This window comes from Thermobia domestica, chromosome 5 (genome assembly GCF_964235325.1).
Source record: "Thermobia domestica chromosome 5, izTheDome1.hap1.1, whole genome shotgun sequence".
In the NCBI taxonomy this organism is placed as follows: Eukaryota; Metazoa; Arthropoda; class Insecta; order Zygentoma; family Lepismatidae; genus Thermobia; species Thermobia domestica.
The window spans coordinates 296,938,372-296,956,903 of record NC_137458.1 but is presented as its reverse complement, the minus strand read 5'-3'; the positions used below and the strand labels follow the sequence as shown (position 1 = coordinate 296,956,903).

General features: G+C 37.1%; 1 protein-coding gene across 1 annotated transcript in view; it reads right to left on the bottom strand.

The window, feature by feature from the left end:
* LOC145686725 (transcription cofactor vestigial-like protein 2) overlaps window positions 1–17,577 on the bottom strand; it is a 245,806-nt gene extending 228,229 nt beyond the window's left edge. Inside the window, exon 1 of the mRNA XM_081760334.1 lies at window positions 16,894–17,577. Coding sequence (XP_081616460.1) covers window positions 16,894–17,031 — 138 coding nt within the window. The 5' untranslated portion in view covers window positions 17,032–17,577. The remainder of the gene's footprint in view (window positions 1–16,893) is intronic.
* Window positions 17,578–18,532: the final 955 nt, after the last annotated feature.

Below are 18,532 nucleotides of genomic sequence, written 5' to 3'. Positions count from 1 at the left end.
AATAAAAAATATATGACAAACAATTACATATGAATAAGCTTTTGTAAAAACACGGACTTCACACAACGCCGAAGGACAACCCTATTGTTTGTTTATCGCTAGTGCTAAGACAAAATGTAAAAATCTTCCAGGGACCGCGTTCAGATTTTTGGCGTTCGGATTATCGACGTCCTACTGTAATTTTAAAATGGATTCTTCAAGATTCAAATGAAATGTAAATATACTGACTAAGAAGAGGGTGGCAGCTATTGTTGCAAGTAGAGCATAGAATAGAAAATAAACTGATCATGTCATAGAAGCAGATCACACCCAAGCAACATAAGGTCTTTTACGAAAAGATATGCCACATTGACTTGATCCCTAGTCTTCCGTTGCAAGCGCTGCTATCGGTTGAAGGAATTCCACTCGCTTTCTCTTGCTAGCAACAGCTGAACCCTTATTGGCTCAACGCGTGGGTGTGAGCTTTAGTTCGCATTTTTGCCACGGCTCAAGACATTTTGGCAGCACAATAACAATCCTTCTAGGATTAAACTTGACAGCCCTACACGTACATGAGTATTATGAGGCTCCATTTACAAAACTAATATAATAAAAAAGCGATCAAGATAACATTCAGAACTTATATATTGATCGCTATAATAGATGGCTGCATCTCCCGTCATAGAACAAATAATATTCTTTTATGATCATACGATACTCATCGCAACCATTATTACAGTACTTTTTCGATATTAGTTTCCTTTTTTATTAAATATATATATATATTAACCGCAATTTCCAAGGAATATTGACTGCACTTTCTAACCGCATTGGAGATGTGGTAATTCTATTAGCTATTGCTTGAATATTAAACTAGAAATACAGATTAGATAATATGCATTTTGCAGGTTCATGAAATGTAAAATTGATATAAGGAGTAGAGAGCTCGCAAAGACTTAGAAACAAATAATGGCATTCGTTCTCATGTCATGCCAAGGGTATGTATGTTGATTACAAAGGCTGACCAATAGATTAGCTTGCTAATAATACCCATTTTACCCATAAACCTACTAAGTATTAATATTCGTATCTTAGTCACAGCCGCAGATGTATCTCATTCCTAAGCTATACCAGCAGCACTTTTCCATTAAAGCAGACGCTACTCCAAAAAATAATTTAACCTCTTCACGGATATGGCATCAAATGATGCCACATATTTATCGGGAAAATAATCCGATTTTTTTTTCACGAAGGAGAGTGCGAACTGAAGGTAAGTAAAAAAAAATAATAATATTCTGAAGCACTTGTATTTACTTACCTTCAGTTCGCACTCTCCTTCGTGAAAAAAAAAAAATCGGATTATTTTCCCGATAAATATATGGCATCATTTGATGCCATATTCCTGAAGAAGTTAAAAAAAAATGTTTATTTATCTTCTCGTCAACACGTGATACTAAACCTAATCCGTCTCAACCAAGAAGAATTCTAATTAAATTAAGAGAAATAATTAATAATACATCTTACCTTTTATACTTATGAGAAATTTAACGGAAATAGTAGCATAGATTAATCAAAATAGTAAACAAAAGCATTGCTTATTTAAAAAAAAATCACGTAAAAGGGAGATTGCCTTAAATAATTTTCCTTAAAATAAATACTTGAATATCATAAAAGTAACTAAATACAATTAGCTTAAAATTAGAAAATGCAAAGAAAAAATATAAAACTCTTACCATAAAACGTACAAACGACATACCTAGAACAAAGTATATAAATATTTTCTGGAGATTTATCACTTTATACGTGAGAAAGTAATAAAGCGATACATTAATTAAAAATTATACACTTATTCACACGGACATTTATATTTTAGTATGAAGCTGTCCCTTGGGAATGCACTACAACCTAGCTTACGACATGCCTTAATTTCTATTTTAACGTCACAACCCATAGATAAACTTTGTCCCAATAAAAATAGATACTTATATCTAATCACATGTTCAACGAACTTAAAAAAAAGTTTGTTACCGAAGGCGCTCTCTCTCTCTCTCTCTCTCTCTCTCTCTCTATATATATATATATATATATATATATATATATATATATATATATATATATATACAGGGTGTTAATGAACTATACCGACAAACTAAGAGGTGATTCCTCACATGAAAATAAGAAAAAAAACATATGGACCTGTGGGGGAAGTGCATAGTTTCAGAGCTAGGGCTGTCCAAAATCGCTAACGGCTAAGAAAGTGTACAAATGCATGTTGAATTAGTAAGTTTTTTTGTTTTTTGTTTTTTTTTGAGGGGGGGGTCCGGACCCGATTGACTCCCATGGGTGTGACCCTGGTGATATCATAATTCCTCCTCATTATTATAAGGATTGCGCTACTTCTTGCCATACTCACTATCATTCGCTTTATTTTTGCCACTGGTACCCACTATCTTAGCTAAGTGTCCAAATTGTTTACATTTTTATTTATTTATTTTTACTTTCGTCCGTTAAAATTTTAAAAGTGTTTTATTTGTTGAACTATATTGTAAAAACTACAGAATATCTTGAAAATTTATGAATTCAAGATTGAGATTGCAAGTGGAAATTTTTTTTACCACACACTAGTTTAGTAGAAAGAAGGCGAAGATTTTTAAGACTAAAACTGTTTTTGAACAAGATACTACATGACTATAATTAAAAAAAAAAAAACATTCAGGTTTACTCTGTCCTTTTTTCATTTGCTGATGATAGTAATAGTTTAAGTTGGCGGTATTTTATCGTTAGTTCGAGAACCCCATTGCAAATATTTCATTTGTCACATATACAGTAGGCGTATATCCACCACATAATTCGTTTGAGTTCCACTCAACTTGGTACGGAGGTAAATCTTTGCTGGCTTAGTATACAGGAAATATTTGTCTGTATAGGAGTTTCAGTTCCCGAGTTATTGGTCATCGAAGTTGATATTTTAAAACCTCAAACAATGAAGAAAAGCTAAGAAAGTCTGAGAGAAACATAATTACGAGTATATATACAACCCAATAAAAAGGAGAAGGATAAGGAAATTAGTGAAAATGTTGGAAAAGAAAGATATAGTGATAAAAGTAAGATATAGTGAAAGTAAGAAGACTTAGCTGTTAAGGACATGTAATGAGAATGGAAGATAATAGAATGCTAAGAAAAGCAGTGAAATATGAACGAAAACCAAAATTATGATTGTTAGATGCTGTGCAAGATAATCTACGAAAGATCAATCCAGTCATGGACAGGAGCGGATTAAGGGCGGAGCCAATGGAGCCTAGGCTCAGGGGGCCCCCCAAAAATCCCTCTTTTTAAAACTAAAATATAGCAATCAACTTATTATATTATAGGCTTCAGAGCCATGTCAATTTTTTCCCGCTTGCTACTTTCGCGGTATCGCTAGTCTTCTTCCGCTAGCGTCTTCACGATACGTATTTTGTGACGGAGTGAGCTATTTTGGACCGCTATTACAAATCAAATTATTAGCTTGTGGCGACAATTCCTTTGAAATATCTCTGTCATTACTTAGAGCAAATCTAGGAGTTCTCCAAATCTTCTTTACTCTATTAGTGTTTCTACAGGGACTGATGACCATTTGGCTTGTATTTGGCATTTATGTGTTACGCTGCAGTATATGGGCACTTAACTGTTAATAATGAATGTAATTAAACTAATTATTGTAAACTTGGAGCACATTGAAATATTACAGCATAGTTCTCGGTGCTTCAATGAGCCTATGAGACTGGAAGGCAACACAGACAATTTATGCGCTGGAATTATTCGTAATATAGGGCCCCAGGACCCCAAAAGCCTTAATTCGCCCCTGGTCATTGAGAAGAAAGACCTAAAATCAGAAAGAATGAAGGCATATTGTAGAGAAAGTCAAGGACCACGCAGGGTTGTTGAGCTAGTTGGTAATATAAAGTAAAAAGATTCGGAACTAACTGAGTCTATCAAATGTAAAACTCTTCTAATACACAACGAAATTTTTCAAAACAGGAAAAAACTCCAGTAATACAAAATAATGTAGTTGACAATTATTTCACAGTCATTTCTCCAACTATCTGGGAACATGATTACAGAAGTTATCATCAACTTACACATACGTATTAGTAAAGCCAGTAGATCTGAAAGACCTACGGAATCCTATGTAGACCTAGTTTTCAATTTTGATAGGCGAGTTTTCTGATTGGTCTTCTCAGTTATAAGTTCGTTTAATAGTGTTTCGTAGATCTTACTTGGGTTATTAGTTCTTTTAATAGTGTTCCGTAGATCTTACTTGGGTTATTAGTTCTTTTAATAGTGTTCCGTAGGTCCTATCTGGGTTATTAGTTCGTTTAATAGTGTTTCGTAGATCCTATTTGGATTATTAGTTTGTTTAATTGTGTTTTGAAGTCGTATTTAGGTTATTAGTTCGTTTAATAGTCGTTCGTAGATCCTATTTGGGCTATTAGTTCATTTAAGAGTGTTTCATAAGTCGTATTTAGGTTATTAGTTTGATTAATAGTGTTCCGCAGATCCTATTTAGGTTATTAGTTCGTTTAATAGTGTTCCAGAAATCTTATTTGGGTCATTAGATCGTTTAATAGTGTTTCGTACATCCTATTTGGGTTATTAATACCATCTAATAGTGTTTCGTAGATTCCATTTGGATTATTAGTTCGTTTAATAGTGTTTTGTACATCCTATTTGGGTTATTAGTTCGTTTAATAGTGTTTCGTAGACTCTACTTAAGTTATTAGTTCGTTTATTGGTGTTTCGTAGATCCTATTTGGATTATTAATTTGTTTAATAGTGTTTAGTAGATCCCGTTTGGGTCAATTTTCAAATTTGTCGTCTGTTATTCAACAGAACTTCAAAAAGTGGTGACGAGTATAAGGAAAAACCTTGAATTGTTATGCAGAGCCATGGACTCCTTCATAAGTTATTTCATTGGTTGCTTAGTTTTGTTTCCTGTAAATGAAAACAGAGTGCATTCTGATCCTGCAAACTCTTTGTATCATATGTCAAGCGGACAAAGTACAACAAATCCACCATATTTTGCTCTTCAAGTTTAGCCAAGATCAAATTCAACAAAAGTAGTGAAAATGATTTGCACTTTGTATGAAGCTACTGCCATTACTGAACATGCGATAAGAAAAATAGTTTTCTTGTTTACGGAAAACCCTATTTGATTTTAGTATACGTTCCGCGGTCAGAACAACCGCCAGACTTTGATGACGATCGCTTGAATGAGCGTCGTCACGAAACTTGCGTCCACTCTGCCATTATACGTCATTTGCATTCTATTCTGCGAGGATTGTTCAATAACTTTTGCCTCTAGCCCTCTATACATAATTTTACCCTCATACAAAAGTTTGAACCTTCTGTTTTACATTTTTTTTAAAATTCACTTCACTAACAACGATGTAGTCGCAGGATTAGTATGGACTACATCTGGTTAAAACAGGGTGCGGTCATCGAGCTTCTGAACGTGGAAGATGTGACACCCATGAGCATCCACTGTCGCATGACTACTGTGTATGGGGAAACATGTGCGGGCAATAACGCAAAGAAGTAAACTGCATCGTGTCGGCATGACAAGGGCCATAGTGGACGGCCAAGGACTGCATTCACTCCAGAGAAAGTGCGACTGATTGATGGACTAGTTTCCGTTGATCGGCGCATTGTAGACATTACTGACACATTACTCGGAACAGTGCATCATACGCGTCAAGCTTAGGTTCAAGAAAATGTGTTCCGCGTCAGCTTACAACAGCGAAAATGAAAGAAGCCCGTAAGAACACGTATGAGTAAAATTTGGTCTGTTTGAACACTGAAGGAGATACCTTTCACTTGCGCCATGAGAACGAGTCCAAGACTAAACGCCAGTCTATGGAGTACAAATATCCATCCTCTTCTCGTCCTAAAAATTCAAAACGCAGCCATCAGCAGGGAAAGTCATGGTCACTATCTGTTAGGACAGCGAAGGAGTGGTGCTAATTGATTCTTTAGAACATGATGCCATTATCAAGTCCGAGCGCTACATGCAGACACTAATGAAGTTGCGTTCACGTGAGAGTAGAGTTTATTCTCATAAAAATGCCGTCCTTCAGCACGACAACCAAGGCCGCGCACAAATCAGGAGAGCACTTCCCCCGTTGCAGAAGCTCCAATTTGGAGGATGTTTTCCCTCGTCCACCTTACAGCCCTGACCTGGCCCCTGTAACTTTTGACTGTTTCCAAAGCTTAAAGAACATCTGAAAGGCCACCGTTTCTTATCGAACATGGAGGTAATCAAGGCAGTGTGCTCTTAGTGTCGTCAGCAACAGATCTCATTTTTCACCGACGGCATGTAACAACTAGTGCATCGTTGGCGTAAATGCGTCGACATCGGTGTGGATTACTATATACTGAAAAGTGAAAAATTCATTGGAAAGAAGAATGTTCAAGCTCTTATTTGAGGATGAAATTATTCACCTACAACAATAATTTTAAAAATTGAGGGTTAGAGAGAAAATTTATTGAACAACTCTCGTATGTGGAATATAAAAAAAGGGTACATGAGTACCACATGTCTCAAACATACATAAATTTTACAAAATGCAACAAACTTATATACCGATCCGATACACTAAAAACATTATTTAATTTTTAGTGCGATTTTTTAAAAAGTCGTATCAAAGTTTTTTGAATTGTGTTTTGCATGGTCCTTATTCAACACCCAGGTTATTACGAACGGGGACCACTATCAAGAGGAACTCCGAACAACGACCAAGGCTTTATTGTAGAGGTCGTTTCCCACCCCATTATCTCACCTATAAGAGAGATGCTCAGTCTTACATATTACTTGTTTTTAAGTTTTAAACTCAAATAAGAACTGATTGTGATTTCAATTTAGCGTCTCTTTCAGCAGCGAGGCTATACGAGACGTGGACCTACAGCTTAACATGAGATCCGACCCACATGAGCTCCGCTGGGAAACGAACCTGAGTGTCCCACGACAAATGCGCGTACGCTTACCGCTTAGCCATTAAAGCTCCCATTGGGAATCAAACCTGGGTCTCCCATGCCAAGGGAGCGTACGCTAACCGCTTAGCCACGAGGGTGTTTAAATAAGAGTTAGCTTATAAACATAAATGCTTGTTTTATTCTTGAAAAAAAAAACTGTGATCTTCCGTTTCCTGCCTGGCTGACTGCTATTGAAACTAAAATAACATTGCCGCTTTCTTTTGTTGGATTTACCGAGGTCTTTCCAGCACCGAATTTTTAAAAGAAAAAAAATATACTTGCAGCATAACGTGGAATCACAAAACACATGACCTCTTAACGAGAATTCGAATTGGATATCGACACGGAAGATGAGAACGCTTAATGATCCTGTGTTCGATTCCCTGTGGGGACACTTGATCGAAAAGGTGTAGCAGTTTTTTTAAGCTAACCATCCTCAGTGAGGTTTTCCTGAGTTTTCCTCATTCACAAATGCCGGGATGGTACCTACCATAACAATCCCAGGACGCTTCCTTCCTTCCCCTCTAATCAGGGGCGTATCCAGAACCGACTTCTAGGGGGGCGGTGAGTTGTCATATTGCTACTCAGAACAGCTTCAAACTCTGGGAACGGTTTTATTTATATATAAAAATAAGAAAGTTTCCTCTTCTGGGGGGGGGGGTGATCGCCCACACCGCCCCCCCCTTGGATCCGCCACTGTCTCTAATTTCCTGGGCAGTGTGATAGGCAAGGAACGTCATCCCTCAAATGTGTGCCGTACAAACATGGTCATCTAGATGCCGAAAGCCCAGAAATCTAATTACTAATCCTAATTCCTAAAACGCCTAGTCAATCAGCCACAAAAAGGCATCTTGTTTTGTATTGAAGATAAGGATTATTTACGTAAGAATCGTTTCTGAAAGGTGTTTCGAGTTTGCGCGATTCTAAAGGGAAAAAAAATAGTTTTGACGAAGTCAACGTTCAGAATCTCGGTTGGAATTGATGAAGCAGCACATTCTCTCCGAGTTAACCACGCATGCACAACTGACAGAAACACAAGAGTGGTAGAAACCAGGAGGAGAAAAAAAGTTAAAAACGTAACTAGATAATGGAAGCTGAACATTCGCATGTTTCTTTCCAAAATATTTTGTTCTTTTTGTATATTTTTATTATTATATATATTTGTCACTTAGAACTGTATCAAGCTATTATGGGCCGCGGTGGGTCAGTGGCTGAGCTTTCACCACTGATGTGTAGGGTCCCTGGTTCGATACCAGCTCGTGGACCAAGTGGAATTTGTGGTGGACAAAATGTGTGCGTGGAGTTTTTTGGGGGTTCTCCCGTTTCCTCCCATATTTCATTCCACCATTTCATTCATTTCACATTATCACCGTCTCCTTTACCCTAGCCGGCATAATCGCGGGACATAAAACAGAAAGATTCCATCTATCAAGCTATTGTTGGCACGTCAGTTACTGAAACCGAGAAACTTACACTTAGTTCTCATCCAATCTCTTCGACTTAACGTAACGATTATTAACTTCAATACTAACCTTCAATTGTATCCTATCCTCTCCCTCTTTTCCTTGTTACTACACAGTGTATCGCGTTCCTCAGAATACAATTCCTTCTCGGACATTGTTCCGATCAGTTTCTTTCAATCTCCATTTTCCTCTATCCGATACTTCGAGAATCTTAAGCCTCTTTTCGTTACTTTCACGTAGTAATCATGTTTCTGTTTCGCAGTACAGTGATTCGGAACCGGTGTGTGGAGCTATCCTCTAGCGTGTCGCGAAACTTTACATAGAATCTAATGAACCAATTAGTTAGAATCAATTTTGAGACAGATTATACGGTAAACGACTTCAGCAGCAATACTCAATATGACATATATATATATAGTCACTATTTCTGGCGTGACTTATAGTCTTACACTACTATTAGGGCGTATGGAAGGGATATTTCGGGATTTTTTTTTTTAATTTCTGTATATAGGATGTCTACGTTAATCTGGACACAAAGGGCCTCATTACCTTCAATAGCTTAGGACCCCACCAAACCTAAATGTAGCTCTGCATATAGCTACGAAAGTACTCAAAATAATGATGTGATCATTTAAACAGCATGTTATAGGCCTATGACCTTTATTATTATTATTATTATTATTATAACATAGAAAGGGTCTAAAAGTATTTAAAAATATGTATACTTCTATTTCAATTTGTACAGTCCGCAGCAAAAAACCTGCAACATGAGCATGTAAGTTTATTGTGAAACGACGAAGTCTTTTGTTCCAAAATAAGTTTGCAAGGGAGGACACCGAGGTTTCTCCAGGCGTGATTCGTGCCACTTAGACGTTATGTTGATTCCCTGAGCTGTTAGGCGCAGTTTCACAATAAACTTAACATCCTCATGTTGCAGTTTTTTTTTTTTTTTTTCGGACTGTATCAATACTCTTGTGACTACGAGAGATTATTCGAGGTTTTGAATCTAAATCTTTAATCACAAAGAGAGAACAACAAGCTGTAAGATTTTGAGTCCATTCTAGAAAATAAATTATACAGTCAGTACCTTCATAAAGTAAGGAAAACAAATTTGTTGTTTAAGAACTCTGCATTAAGCACCTTCCTTACAATGTTTCATAACAGAAGACAAGACTCTTAGGGTCGTGCTTTGTTTCTAGTCCTTTTACAATGTTTTTAACCTGTTATAATAAAAATTCATACATGAATTTCTTCTTGTAAATAATTACAGTAGAGCATCGATTATCCGAAGTAATTGGGGGACATGGGTGTTCGGAAAACTGGTTTGTTCGGATAATCGAACTGTACTGTACTTCTACAGCCAGTGCCAAACTGACAGAAGTGTGCTGATTGTTGAAACACAACGACTGGCGGCTTGGCCGGTCAGCAGCGCCTTATGAAGGCCCCATTAGAAGCAATGTTCCGCCAGCGGTGGCTCAGTGCGGCGACTACTGTGGGAAACTTGGTTTGGGAGTGAGGGGGATGATGGACAGTAGGGTGGGAGAGTAACAGGTGCGAGCGAGTACACAGTCCGGTTAAGCGGTCGTTCGGTTGACCGACGTTCGGATAATCGACGCTCTACTGTATATTTTATTATTACACAATCTAATCGTTAAGATTAGGGTCATTTTAGTGTTTTACTTTGTTATATTTTTACTTTATGTGACTCGATTTTAAACTAGGAAATCGTACTCTTACATGGTACTAACATTAAATTGGATTATGCACAAAATATCCAATTACTTTGTACAGTGCTATACTTGGCTAATGCTGTTCTTAGCACTTTAAATATGTTATTAAATTAAATTACATTACAGTATTATTATTGTTTAAAGCAGTGCTATTCAACCTTTTTTCTCGCGCACCCCCAGACACAGTTCGCCATTCAATTGTGTACCCCTGAAGATGTTTAAAATAAATTAAATCCAAATAAACTTGTTAAACTTAATACACATGATCTGATAGAGACAACAACAAAAGAACCACCAATGTGGCAATCAAAAGACTATTTACAGGGAGATAAAAGTGCACGTCCGAAAACATTAACATGGGAAATTTCAAAACGTATGGGAGACATCCAAGCCAGCTCTATTGAAAGGATTTTCTCCTCATCCTCTCTGATAATTCGCACACTGAGAACAATGTTAAAAGTTCAAAAAACTAATAGTAACTTTAGAACTAACCGGTTAATGTGATGACTGAGCTTCTTTCCGGGACGCCATCTACTCGATTTCTGGTTGAATATTGGCACGGCCGTCGCGTAGGCAAGCGGGATGGCGCTGCGACAAAGGGGGGGGGGGGACGCCGGACCGACAAATCAACAAAATTAAGGAATTCAGATTATGTTGGTTAATGACTTTTTTTTTTTTTTTTTTTATAATGTTTATTCAGATATTTTAGTGATGATCAGGCCACAGCTAAGTAAAATTATCGCTAATGTAAAATATCCTGTAGGATTATTCAATGGAAACTCGAATTTTATCGTGGAAAATTGACCGAGAATTGCTATTAATTATCCATGTGACAGGTTGGTACAAATTGAAGAAACTTCAGTAAAATTCAATAACATTTCTTTATTCCTATTCCGTCCAAGAAATGCTCAAGTAATACCACAATAACTGCAATACTTCAATTATCCGCTTATTTTGACACCATTAGATAATAACCGGTTAGCATCGCAAATACAACTTCGCACGTGCTTTCCAATCAATAACATAATAAATATATTTTCAGTCCTTCAATTCTGTACTAATCTCATACAACAACTGTGTTTATTAACTATCACGGATGTTAGCCATGGAGGCATAGGCGCCGACTTGAAGAAAATATTGAGAGCCAAACAATGAACATAATCATATTCAGCCGTTTTCTATCAACTGTTTGATGAAGCCCTTCTTCCTCCCCCCTCCAAGTTCTCGGTCCGCTACTCCGCTTCATCCTCTCCTTCCTCGACTGGATTATATTGGAGGGGCGAGGACCCCACCTTTAAATATTGGGGGTGCCAAAAGTGTCCTGTCCCCCCAAAGTCGGCGCCTATGCATGGAGGGGACTCAAAGGACTCAAATTTAGTCTATTCGATATTGGTTTAAACTGATTTTTTCTTTAAACGGCATTACAATGCAATTTTAAGGTTTAAGTTTCACAAAAAGCTTCGAAGGGCACTGCCGCACCTCGTATACTCGGCAGGGGCAGGGGGTATTTCCATACACCTTTTTCTGGTGTTCCCGAAACAAAATCTTGGCTGCGTTCCTGCCAACTATTACAATGTCAACAACACAAATCGTTTTCGTGTCCAACAAACGTTTATTTTTTTTATTTCTTTTATTATATTTTTTTTACATTATGAAGGGTAATGGGAAAAAAACAAGGAATGTCACAAAACTGCATTTTCGAGAAAACAGCGTTGTAATACTGAAAACCGCGTACAAAGAATAGGGTTATGAGATCTTTTGCCACTTTTTATATGAACATTTCTATATGCATGGCATAGACAGTCAAATAGTGCCAAGATTCACTAACAGATAGGGCAAAGCACCCGAAAAAGCACATACATGGACATTCCTTGTTTTTTCCCCTTACCCTTCATGTAAGAATGCCTGTCCCATGACAATTTAGTAAGTAAAAGCTGATAAAGACGTATTTACGCTCAACGATAGCCCAGGAAAGACTTAATTTATTGGTCACAGTAGCTATTGAAAATGATGAAGCCAGAAAATTTCATATCAAGGAGATATTATCCATATTTGCTCACAGAAAAGTCAAGAGAATGCCATTTAGTGTGAATTAAAGTATGTAGGAATATACGTCATTATGGAGTTAATTTTGCTCACTCATATTTTAATTTATTAGTATTTTTATGTTATCATAATATGATCATTACACTACATGTTTTGGAACAACGCATCCCTAAAATCGTCTTGCAAAAACAAACATTAACAAACAGTACATTTTGATTTTGAACATAAATTATAATTGTAGGATTGAATTGAAGCAAATATAAATAATTACAAACGTCACCTGAAAAAGTTATTTTAGTAACCTAACGCTATGATAAACATACTGAAAAATTTATGCGTTAATCGCAAGGAAAGAAAAGTTTATTTATTGATTTATTAAAGCAAAAGTCACAAAATAACAAAGTTTTTATCACTTACACATTGGGCTTTAATATTTGTATTACTTTTTGTATACACTATTCTGTTACTATACTGATGTGTATCAAATTCAAAATAATCAAGAATAGCATTCAATTTCAATAATTTAAAACCTGTTTTCATTAACTTTTAACTACAAAAGCCATTCACGTTTTTTTTTTTTTTTTTTTTTAATGACATAACATTAACTTCTTTTATCTTACATTATGATCTTCCATTCCATATTTAAATCTAGGAGTACAGAATAAACTCTGGTTGTTTCTCATAAACTGGGGTACGCTTTGGAATTTTCGCCCCGGGCGCTTACAACCCAAGCGACGGCCCTGAATATTGGAAACATGCTTATTTTAGGGTTATGTACCACCGGTTGAATAGCACTGGTTTAAAATATATTGGTTGAATAAAATTATTAGCGTTGGATTCAAGAAATTTCTACGTGTTCCTCAAATTAGGAGTTTCATCATTTTTCACGAATATTAGTTGCCTCGAAAATGATAAATGAGGGTGAAAATTTATCATGAACATCCTATATCAGTGCCAGAATTAGGTTTTCTTCCTGTCATTGAATTTTTAAAAAATGCCTGGGCGCGAATTTTAGAGTTGTAATTAGTGTTAGCTTACGAAACGAGAAATAAAGTTTTATAGTCTCGTTTAGTCTCGATTCTCGAAAAATTCCTTCTCGATTTGTCTCAAAAAGCTTTTTCCCGTCTCACTTTGTAAAACTTATGCCCTGATTTCTTTCTTAATTTTATCTACAAGTTATCGGAATCCTTGTCACCAGAGGTTCACGAAAGGTGTGATATAACAACATGCAAAACAATTATTATTGGAGCATATTGTGTAGTGCCTTTGGTATCTTTAATCTGGTAAAACCAAATATTAACGTGGCTGTCGTTTCCGCTGGTCTGGCGAGTAGCGTACCTGCCTTTGGTGCACAGGGTCCCGGGTTCGATTGCTGGACACTTCACGATAGTTCAGATTCCTTCTTAAACTGTAGGTCAATGTCACATATAGTTTTGGTGCTTAAAAAAAGAGGTCTAAATGAATACCAACTATTAACGTAGCTTCGAACCACCGGACATGAATCCTGTGCAGTTGGCGGATACATAATCATGCAAAATACTACCTTACAATACGTTGGTTCTCTACTGCGTTATTTCGCCTCCGAGATTATATATATATATATATGCAATTCGCACTGGGAGAAACATTCCATTTTGGGCATAAAGGGCTGAATTTTGATTTGAGCGGCATTGGAAGTGTCACCGTTCGTCTCAGCGTTCCCGAAAACTATGGATTCGAAAGTAATATCGGTCATTTTGGATAATTTTTAAATATCTTCTCCTTACCAAGTTACACCTTCAAAGTGAAATGATTAAAACCATCCCACGTCCGAACCTCATCTATGTGGAAAATTTGATTTAGATCGGTCGGGTGGTTCAAAAGGTATGAAGTCACAAACATTCTTACTTTTATTTTTATATAGGCCCCTATAGATAGGGCCTATATACTCCACTGACATGCCCCTTCCTCCAGAAAATAAAAAAATATTTTAAAAGTTATTTAATAACTCTGATTACATTAAATTGTGGTTACGTAACTTTTTAGTCGCTGATTCAAATGAACCAAATAACTTTTTTTTTCTCGACCCCTTAAACTTCATGTATCTTCCCCTTGTGGATACCACCGATAACAAAATTGACATTCAAACCAAAGAATAAAAAATACCAATAAACTAAATACATATCAACAAATTATCTACTAAGTAGGTTCAATCACTTCAGAATAAATGAGTCATACATCTGCAGAACTATACATCTACTATGCATAAAAAGCTCGGACAACTATTCATCAAATTGGCCCACCATCTTTCTAATCGGATCATCTGTTTATCTTGCCAGTGCATTTTTTCTCTCTGAAAATTGTGAATTTCAAATATTTTAACGTATACCCTAACCAAATACATTCGCCAGGGTAGATGACACAAGTCTTTAAAACCGAAAATGGTCTGGTAAACACTTGTACGTATGGCCGCAGTCATGTTCAAACTTCTAACAGGGCAACCATGGTTCGGTGCTTTAGGTCTAGAGCAGTGGTTCTCAAACTTGTTGTCACCGCGACCCACATTAAATATTAAAAAGTACTCCGTGACCCACCTACTTTCATTCAAGTACTCATTGTCATTCTACGTAATGGTGGTGCATTTCAAAAGAATTAAATTTTGTAAATCATATCTCTAATTTTTCATAGGAAGGTAACACAGACTAACACTTGTATTCCGAACGCAATGCCCTACCGCATGACAGATTTTGACTCACCCATTCCCTTTCCATCCTAACCCAGCATCTCTACTGACTGTACAACAGGGCAGGGCTCTGAGTAACCACTTACTCTTTACCTCATTAACAAACGTTTTCAACTTTCATTTCCTGAATAGTATTTATTTTACAACATATGTTTCTGCATCCAAATAAAATTTTCACAATTGAAAGAAAAACTTCTCGCGACCCACTAAAAACACGACCCGTGACCCACACTTTGAGAAACACTGATCTAGAGAATTTGTTAAATAGTGCTTTTCATTAGCTGGGTTCCAGTTTGGTTAATTGGTTGAGTTCAATTTAGCGTCCTATTCAGCACCGAGGCTATATGACACGTGGATCGACAGCTCAACGTGTGATCCGAGCTCCCACCGGGAACAGAACCCGGTTTTACCGCCCTGAAGGAGCGTGCGTTTATCATATAGCCACGACGTAACTCTCAGATCCTAGTTTGATTCGGGAAGGTTCTATATTACTGGTCCTCCTGGTAGGTTAGTGGCTGGGTTGCTTTCTTTCTGTATTAAAATTCTTATGTTTAATTCACACAGTATTGCCGAGCGAGCGTTAGCGAATGAAGGCGGGTTAGACCTCCGCAGGGCACGTTGTTTTCTGTCTTTATTACAGCTTAATGGGAAGGGGGACCAGTAATCTAGAACCTTACAGTTTGATTTTAAGACACATAAGTTTTTCATGTTTTCAAAAAACTTGATTCCTCCTATCATCATTAAATGTTAACATTATTTCAAAATGAAATGAAACATTTCAGTTTTACGTCCCACGTTTATGCCTGTTAGGCTAAGGAAGACGATGATTAAGGTAATCGAATGATGGAATGGCAAAGTGAAAGGAAACGGGAGTACAACGAGAAAACCCACGGACATTATGTTCTCCATTACAAACTTATTTGACAAAAAATCGAATCGAATCTCACGCACCAGAGGTAAGCACTCTACCATTGAGCCACAGCGGCCTCCTTTAACATTATTTCACTCACTCAATAATATTCACGTGTATTTGCTTATGACCCGTCTTTTTAAGCCGGACATGTTAGTGGGATGCCAACATAGGCGTCGATCCTTCTCTCCTCCCCCCAAATAACGCTTGCCTCCCCAATATCTAGGCATCTTTGCAGGCCCGTATCCACGGGGGGCCGGCCCCCCCCTTAAATTTTGGCTGGCCCCTAAAAGTGTCACGGTAGGCTTGCAAATGAACAATAATATGGTGATGAAATATATGATTGGGTCAGGCTCCCCCTAAATTTTTGGGCTGGCTACGGGCCTGCATCTTTGCTTGAGCATTTGACAGTGAAATATACATGCTTGAACGGCACCTACCCCCAGAGTTGTACAGAAATAGGCGCCACTGGATATCAAATTGTAACTTTCAATACTATTCTAACCCACAAAATTATTCTAATGCCCATCATTAGTATTAATGTTAGCGGAACGGTTCTAGAATGCTGGTCTGCATTTAGGTGAAGGTGGGATTAGTAGCTAGGTTGGTTCCTTTCTTTATTATTAGAACTCAATGGATACAGACCAAAATTCTAGAACATTGATAACAATAAGGCGCGAGTGAAAATAGGGCAGTCAAAACAAAATTGCTGTATATACACCTTCTTTTTGAATTAAAATTTTGGGTAAACTTTACAATACAAGCTTCAGCTGCGCATCGGTAAGTACAGTAATACCGCTTTAAAAGGGTATAGCAGAGTAGGATAGGATTGAGTAAGATACAGATAAGTAGGGTAGGAGTAGGAACGGCTTAGCTTAAGATTAGGAAGGTTTTGACCCATTTTCATAAAATTAATAGAATATCTCGTTTCTGAGTGAGTATATACCACCTGAAGTGGACAGTGTAAAGTAAACCCAGGATTTTCTCTTAGCACGGCGATAATAATTATATACGTTAGTGTGTGACACTTACCTTATCTTCTGCCAGTGGGGTACTAACACTCGCTGAACCAGAAGTGATTGTCGCTGTAGTCGGCGTATTTGTAGACACCCTGTCGTAACTGCTGAGATACGGTGCGTAAGGTTGGTACATAACTTGGGCACAGCTCATGGTGAGGAGGTCACAGTTCACTATATCACTTGAGAGGGCCTATTTGTGGCCCTTCTCTTTGAAAAAAAAAAAGCAACAAACTAAATTAAAAAAAAAAAAAGTCTCACACGTGTAATAGTAATGATGATAAACAGTAGTCAATATTACTATGTACTTTCTTCGAGCACAAATCTGTAATCCGTTAACACAATTATTTTGATGGTCACGATAATATAATCATTTCTAGCGCGACTTGTGTAAGCATAACAGTACTAAAGCACAGAATGTCTTAAAGCGTAAAATAATCTATTTTGTTGTTGTCGTCTATTTTTTCTCTTGACTGTTTTCTTCTTTTAAATTCCTAATTTACACAGTGGTGCGCTCTGGCGGCCGATACGTTCAACGTTGTTGCGAACACACTATGGACTACTACTGACTCGCGACCACAACAATATAAGCCTAACGGGGTAGCAGCGTATCTCATCACTGTCTCGCTTTTTACTCATACAAACTACACACACACACACACACACATACAAACACATAGAAAACGTACATGCACACAGTAGGAGAACTCTGGCGGCTATTTCCGGCGTTGTCGTTTCGTTGCCATAGCAACCGGGGCACGACCAACCAATCCGGAGGGGAAAAATCGGACTGGGCAGGCGAAGTTGTAGGATGGGTTTGGTCTCGCGATGTAACTACGACACACCAGCATTAGGAGACAGATAAAGCAAATACGTAACGGGAGAGATATTCCAAAGAAAATTCAGAATAGATGATTTGATAATGTTGCAGCTGGAGTAAGGAATTTCTTGGTTTTACCGCGGAAATAGAATATTTATTTTAGCTGTTTTAAAAATTACTTTTGCAATCCAATCTCGGACTCATTATTATAGGGATCTAATTATTGTATACAGTATATAACTAAGTTTATTTGTTTACTTTTTATTATTACTATTATTAAATTATTCTTCATGTCTTCATATCCTGGGACTATTTTTTTCTTTCATTTTCCTTAGGTTCGAATCTGAAAATACTTATTTAACATTTCTCGATCTTCAGCTTCCCAATATCAATATTTTCGTTTATCTTCCAAATTATCGATCAGTTGTGTTCTTGTTCTTACTTCACGCTTTCCTACCATCTTTTCCTCTTTTATGGCGTTATGAAGGACACAATTTCTTCGCAAGAATGTATTCTATCCAACTTGCGAAGTGTTTTCTTCCCTCGAACCCGTTTTAACAGGGGCGGACCAAGGCAAAATTTTCACCCAGGCAAAGTGACTTTTTGGCGCCCCCCCTAGTCCTAGCCTATATTTTGCATTTTTATTACAGTGATTTTAATATTTTAAACCCAGTTTTCAAAAAGAAAAATTAATACTCAAATAAATGATATACGTAGGTATACTTAGTACTTAACAACATGCATATGGTATCAGTTACATAGTGTTAAGTAAGTGCTAGATACACTGTTCCCCCTTCCACTCCCACTTTAAAAGAAAAAATGGAATGAAATCTTT